The sequence below is a fragment of the Malaclemys terrapin genome, chromosome 9, assembly GCF_027887155.1.
Source record: "Malaclemys terrapin pileata isolate rMalTer1 chromosome 9, rMalTer1.hap1, whole genome shotgun sequence".
NCBI lineage: Eukaryota > Metazoa > Chordata > Testudines > Emydidae > Malaclemys > Malaclemys terrapin.
Genome location: NC_071513.1, coordinates 17,977,125 through 17,984,376, shown reverse-complemented (window position 1 = coordinate 17,984,376; position 7,252 = coordinate 17,977,125). Strand labels below are relative to the sequence as shown.

Here is a 7,252-nt window from a genome sequence, read left to right as displayed (position 1 = left end):
GACACCACCACTATCAAGGAGCATGCACACTGGTGGCCTCTGTTCTGAGACATTTGAGTACCATATGGTGGCAATAGTTAGAACATATGTAACTCAATGCCAAAACCCAAACAGCAAAGTTGAAGAGCCAAATGTTATTTCCTGAACTTTAATATAGTAAGAAAACACTATGAAAACTTGTAATAAAAATAAAATACCAGATCAAGCAATTTTAAGTGACACCCTTACAAGAGGTCATAAACAGTTGCAAAAGATTATAAAACATTCAAGTTTGTGGAAAGCTATTTTGATGTTAAAAAAGCATCACTTCTTTATATACTCAGAAGTCTCTCATCAGATAACAAGCGTTACCTACGCTAGCCTTTGAAGACAAAATACTTCCCTCCAAGAAATGGCAGCACTGAGCATTTTAAATTATTTGTGGCATGCTAAAAAGAGCAAAACAACATAACTAGAATGTCAAAACAAAACTGACTAATGGAGGCAATACAAGATAGGCAAAATAGGTCTATCCAGTTGTCAAGTGCCAGAAGATATTATTAGGATTTGCATTTGCTTAGCTTTTCACCTTGATTTTGTATTACTGCTTTGCTACATGCCCAGAATTTACTATTTTAATAGCAAGGGAAAGCATCAGAGTGTTTGGACTTCTATGCAGTTTAGTTCTTATGATTTTGTACAAGTATTAAGAAAATTAAGAATTTTGGTTAGCAGGCAATTATGGCAGCCTGAGCACGCCCCTTTTCTTTAAGGCAGATCACCTCCAGCTAAAAAGACATAATCATCAATAACTGCCAAAGTCAAACCTTATTATGGCTCTACTGAAGGTGTAGTAACAAGGGAAGGGAAGAAGGAAGAACAGTGTGGAAGATCATCACTTCCACAAAAATCCATGCTAGCAACAGCCAAGATCCACTTCCAACTGTGAAATTAACACAATGGAAGGCAGAGCTTGAACAACTAGGTTAGTTTGTGCACATACTAAATTATGCTTCAAATAGAACACCAGCCATACTTAAAGCCCAAACCTGTTTCCATCTGAACAGAATGTATAGAATGGCTACATCTAAAACTTCCATTGTTATGGCAGAAAGTCTTAGACAATTGAACATGCTAATTTAAGGTGTCATCCCAATAATTTTAAATAAATATTTACTTGAGTATAAATGTGTTTGTTTGGTATAAGAATATTGTGTTCTGAAGACTGAATGTCTTCATAATTCAGAAGCCCAGTGCTGGAATTTCACCCATAAATGTTATACAGATGAAATTCATATTCCTAGTGTAAGAAACAGTGAGTTGTAACCATAATACAACACCACCACAGTTCAACAATGCTATTTAATTAGCAGGTAACGTCAATGTTAATTGTTCTTTTGATCTGGTAGAAAAGATATGAAAACCTCCCAACATTATTGCAAGGTAACATTACACAGTTAAAAAGGTCAATCTTTCCCCCACTATGCACACAGATCGCAATACATTTACAATAGCTACAACTTAAAACAGTTTTGTAGTCCTTACGCCATTTTTAGATTCCTGTTTTCTCAAATGAAGGAAAACAGAGGAAGCAGTTTCTTGAGCAAAGACTTTAGAGAGACCATTTCAGACTTTAACTATAGAAAATTTTCCATTTACGAGAGTTGGCCAATATATTACAAATTTGCCAACCTAATGATATAAATATTGCTGGAAACCTGGAAATACTGGTGCAGCCAACCATTTCATCTTTATATCAACTTATACCATTATTTGTTAAAACGTATGTTAAGTATACATAAGTTTTTAAAATATGGTTTATTTTCTGTTTTCTGATTTAAGGAATAAAATGAGTTGTTACCCAGTATAAAGGTAACATCCTTGTGAATTGTCTAAACATCCGTCAGGATGAAATTAAGATCAAATATACAAGTTACTGTCGAATATATTTTTACTTACAAGCAGAGTGTGTGTTTTCAAGTACTTACTATGTGACTAGATTTCTATCCTTTTAATTTGCTCAATTTAGATTAGCAGTCTGAACACAAAGTGCTGCCATTCTGAGATCTAAAGCGTTAATTCGGGTTAAGAAAGCAAGCTACCCTCTAAACTTTAAAACAATAAAAAAAAATTAAAAATAGAACCAAGAGTATAGCAATTGAAGGTAAACATATTCTGAGAAACCCATAATAAAAACCAAACAGGAGAAAGACAAATGAAAGTTGTGCATTAACTGCGGATCGAAGGAAGATAAAATTCTCTCACGTAGAGAGGTTAATATCCTTCTGGGACCACAGTAGTCAAAGTATCTACTCTGAACAACTGCACTAAAGAGAGGACTACCATATCATATATACAATTTCAATGCCACTTTCCTATTATAATGTTTCAGACTGATGGGGTAAAAGCTTGCAAATTCAAAAAAGGAGAAAAAGTTGCAATAAAATAAGTATGTTGTGCTTCATTGTAATAATGAAATTACTAGATACAGAAAACAGATGACTGATATGTAGCTTATACTCCAAGACTTCCAAAGAAAGGGAAGCAGCTTCTCAAATCAGCTTAATATGGTTATCCTTTCCCTTTGCATTCAACAGAGCTGTTAGTGTGGACCTAGATCTACATAAGTGATCATAACCAAATATTAACAGGGTTAAGCCAAAGGGGAAACCTGGTAAGTGTTGTATTCCTTGTACATCAAGGACACTAAAAACATTGGCTTTACAACAGATGATTTTTTGAGAGTTTATACATGTTCAAAAGTTATATTTTCAATTTTCAGAGAGGAAGCAGAAAGTATGACTGTATTTGCCAATCCCTTTATTCCCCCATCCCCCAAACCATGTAATTCATTGGTGACACTACAACTCCAAGTGGGATCTCTCCCATCTATTATATGAGAAGTTACTTTGATGTTGTCACTCTTATTGGAAAAAAGAACTCTAATGGTTGCCAGATCAAGCTCAAGGCTCAAAATAAGCAGTTCTAAGTTTCATATACAGGTCACATAAGAGCAACTAACTCCATTTCTCACTGTCGTGGGTATCTGCTTCAAAGATGGTGTTTCTAAGCTGAAATGATTGCACATCTGTATGAAGGGATTCAGTGTCCAAGTAGTGGAGATTTTAGCATTCAATATTATTGAAAAAGTTCCTGGAGCAGCAGGATAGTTGTATGTAAGGCATTTACAGGAATGATTTCAACATTACATGAGAGAATCACTAACACAAACTTCAGGAACGGTTAAGCCCTCTGGCTCACTGCCTTAAATATTTCACAGGGGCCCAAGTAACTTGAGCAAACTTCTTCCATTTCAAAAATACATTTGCCATTAAGTCCAGGGCCACTAGGACTAGCACAACACAAATCTGCAGTACTTCCAGAACGAACGGCACACTAAGTGAAGGGATAAAGGTCTTCCATGTTTAGAGAATGACTGTCCATAGAGCTAAAGTCACACAATGAAGAGGGAAAGCAATCACCTCTCAGTCCCCATTAACTGGCCCAATCCTGGAAGCGGAAGCAGTCACTTGCAATCTTCCACACTGTGCTGGTAGGTGTAGCTTGTGCTGTCAGTAAGAAATTCTGGGTGAAGTAACGTTGCTTGTTGCCTTCGAATTTTACTCTCCCACATGTCACTACAAGGACTGTTGTCTGGCTTTGAGTAGCTTGCTCTTCACAAAGAGAATGAAAGATGTAAAAGAATAAAACAGTTATGCACAATTTCCCATCACCTCAACTGCTTATGTGAAATGCCAGAGTGTCTACTTAACTACTAATCATTTCCATACAAGTCACAGCTGTGGGTTTTTTAAGCAAATAGTTGGAAGAGTATGTGTGTTAAACTGATTTTTATGTTGTATTGTTACTAACAGAAACACCTATGGTAACTTGCTCATTAACAAATGTTGCTTTTTAATGATTTTTTTTAACTTGCACTGTTTATGTTACTTATAGACTCATAGACTTTAAGGTCAGAAGGGACCAGTATGATCATCTAGTCTGACCTCCCGCATGATGCAGGCCACAAAAGCTGACCCACCCCCTTTCCCTTGACTCAGCTGTTGAAGTCCCCAAATCCTGTGATTTAAGTTACAGTGCCAGGTAGAGGTTAAAATTCTCTTGAAGTTAGTTTAATACATTAAGAGTAACTGCTTTAGTGCATGAAGATATCAAGGTTATATCTGAGTAAGAGTTCTTAAAGAGGAAGTTTAATAACTTCTACTGTACAGTTTTAAGTAGTCACCCTCCCATTACTCCCCTTTATTTAAAAATAGCCCTACATTTCAGCCATCAGGTCTTTTCTTTACCTTGTTCTAAGAGCCACATCAATCAATATTTATTACATCTGTTGTTCACATTTGTTGTTCACTTTCTACAATTATATAAAAAAAAACCAACACCCTGAATTATAAAATAACCTTACCATGAACAGGTTGGCAGTCTAACATATTAACTTGGAATTCACTAGATGGCAACATTTCAAAAAATTCTTTCAGTGCTTCTTGTCCAGACACTGCATTACCATTCCAAATTAATGTTGCTTTGTCCAAATAGAGTCTAGCCAACACCTAAAGGGATTATGAGAACACGTTTGGAAAAACAATCCATTATTAAAAATCAAGCTACTTGTTGCCAATATGGGAAACACATTCATATGATCAGAAGAATTAAAACAGTATTGCACATATTAGATTCTCCTTCATACAGAACTGACTGAAGTGTCCTACTCAAACATTGGCTTCCATTAGTAACTATCGTCCTTGATCAAGAATTGAAGCTACTACACAAAATGAATGTATGTTTCTTCGTAACTTATTTTGTTAAGTAACAATGTGCCTTAGTACTTAAGATAGACACTGATCAGGTTCTTCAGCTGTTTCCTGTAGGAGGAAGGGATGGAATTGAAGCACTTCCCAGCATAGCCAAAGCAAAGTACATTGTCACATCTCTGCTGTAAGTTTTCATCTCCAAAGTATTCCCCATTAAGAAAAAGAACATAGGGAAGTGTCATCTGAATAAAATTAACATGCATATAAACAAGGGCCACTAGAAAGTTACAAAAAAACACAGCGTAGCATGTCTGAGGAAGCAGGCCGGTGCCTGAGCTCTATAATACAAACCTTAAAGAAGGGTCTATGTTGACCTCTTGCTATCTCTATCACGCATACTCATCTAGAGATCCATAAATACCACCATATTAAACAAGTGCGTGAAAAAGCATTCAGATCAGCAATTCTTCAACTGCGGTCCATGGAGCATTTCCTGATCATAAGATGCTGGTACCGCTTTCTCTTCCTCAGTCATTTCTAGAGATACCCAAACTCAATTATAATGAAGGGACACTGCTAGCTTAGGAGGTTAGGAGAAAGGAAACTTACTAATTCAGGAGATCAGAGATGAGATGTTCTGAAAAAGCAAACTAATACAACTGATTTTGACTGTATATATTCAAATTTACTCTGCACTGTAGCTGCCAAAGGAAGAGATAAAGAGACAAATAGGATCATGGTTGTGAAGGGATCTGAGACACGCTTTAGAAGCACCCCACACAATGAAAAAAATGTAAGAATCCCTAATTTAGATAGTACCTTGAAGGATACTTCATAGAGCAGATCAGAAGACACACTGAGATCTGGACTCTGCCAGTAATGATAAGATGGGTGGTAGCTAACTCCCAGAAGTCTCGAAGGTAGCTAACTCCCAGAAGTCTCGAAGTATATAGGAGGATCAGTCTGACAATGGAAGAACACACAAAAGTGACAAGGGGATAACAACTGAATCTTGTTAGGGATCTACCTACCCTTCTTCTTTTATCCATCGTTTCATAGTAAATGTTGACAAACTCTTCAGCAGCTCTACAAGTCTGATCCACATGAGTTTTAAAGTTCTGGAAACAACAGCAGCAAAACCCTCACAGTTACATAAAGCAATGTAAAACAGTTGGTTTGATAAAATTCTATGAGCAGTTTCTCCAGCAAGTAAATTAATATGTACAGTAACAAAATGAGATTCCAAAATGGAAACATCCTGTTACCCTACCACCGCTCTCCCCCAGAGCTAACGCTGAACTGTTTCCTATGGCATACACGACAGGGCTTTCAAACCCCGTGAATTCCAGGGACTCCCTTGCAGGCTGATCCACAGTCAAACTGATCTCGAATGAGAAATGGCCTGTTAGTTTTAACATTCCAATTAAGTTCCCCTGGACATTTCACCCAATGACTCCCAGTTACCCCTCCCCTGCTCTCCCCCACTCCCCAACAATCTTGTCATTTTTCTCCCCCAGGCGCATTTACACCCTGCAGATACTTGCAGATCAATCTCACCCCCCCCCCCCGCCGCTCAGTGCCGATTCCGGCTGCTCGGGGCAGGGCCCGTGCTGCCCTCTGCCAGTGCTCGGCTGGTCTCGCTCAGGGGCACGGCACATTTCGTGGCCATGGCCCGAGTTCCGGGAGCCCGAGGCGCGCAGGGCCGCGCGGCGACTGGCCCGAGGGGGCACCCCTCCCCCACCCCACACGCAGTCCCCGGCTCCCTCATGGAGGGCGAGCTGCCTCTGCCCCCCCCCGTGGCTCAGGCCTCGCGCTCCAGGTCGCCCGCGGACTCACCACGGCGGCGGCCATACAGGCAGCGAAAGGGAAGCCCCGGCCCAGACCCGCCGCAGAGGACAAGGCGGGAGCAGCTCTCGGCGAGGCTCAGACCTCGGCGATCAAAAGAAAGCGGATGTGTCCCCCCAAACCAGCGTCCCCCTTCCGGCCGCGCTGCGGTCCAACGCACAACTCCTTCCGGTGAGCAACTCGCAGCAGGGCCGCGGGCTTCCACAGCTAGGGTGGGGCCAACCTCCGCGCATGCGTCGTGAGTCCGGTGATGGGGGCACTGGGCAGGGCTTCAGGTGCAGGTGGCGGGACCGTGGCGCGAGGAGGAGAGGGGCGGAGCCGGCCGTTGGGGTGGAGTAGGCAGCCCCCGCGTGCTCCCGCGAGCCTTCCTCCCCCTTCCCAACTGTCAGCGCCACAGCCCCTGCGCACCGCCCGCGGCGCCTGGTGTCAGGCGAGGCGCTGCCCCCCGCGCCCCCAGGGGACAAGGCCAGATGGATATCCGGCCCCTGGCTCCAGCAGCGCCACGACCACTACCCCGCCCGAGGATCCGGTTCCCACTGTCTCTGCGCGGCGCGCAGCTCCGTGCACACACAGCACAGCGCAGAACTGGGCGCGGAGTCCGGGAGTTGCACAGAGTTAATGCAGAGGTTGCATCCTGGCGAGAGAAAGATGCTGAA

General features: G+C 41.5%; 1 protein-coding gene across 1 annotated transcript; it reads right to left on the bottom strand.

The window, feature by feature from the left end:
• Positions 1-1,322: 1,322 nt before the first annotated feature.
• On the bottom strand, positions 1,323-6,956 carry NXT2 (nuclear transport factor 2 like export factor 2). Its single transcript, XM_054039708.1, has 4 exons — positions 6,588-6,956; positions 5,783-5,869; positions 4,406-4,550; positions 1,323-3,653 (listed from the first exon to the last, which is right to left on the bottom strand). The coding sequence occupies exons 1-4, from the start codon at positions 6,600-6,602 to the stop codon at positions 3,475-3,477; spliced, it is 426 nt and encodes a 141-aa protein (XP_053895683.1). The 5' UTR covers positions 6,603-6,956; the 3' UTR covers positions 1,323-3,474.
• Between the last annotated feature and the right edge of the window lie 296 nt (positions 6,957-7,252).

Excerpts from the sequence above, each read along its gene's own strand:
- NXT2 (XM_054039708.1), bottom strand. Across the intron at positions 4,551-5,782 it reads CGATGGATAAAAGAAGAAGG|GTGTTGGCTAGACTCTATTT; the intron begins GTAGGTAGATCC and ends TAATCCCTTTAG. Across the intron at positions 3,654-4,405 it reads AGACTGCCAACCTGTTCATG|AGCAAGCTACTCAAAGCCAG; the intron begins GTAAGGTTATTT and ends CTCTTTGTGAAG.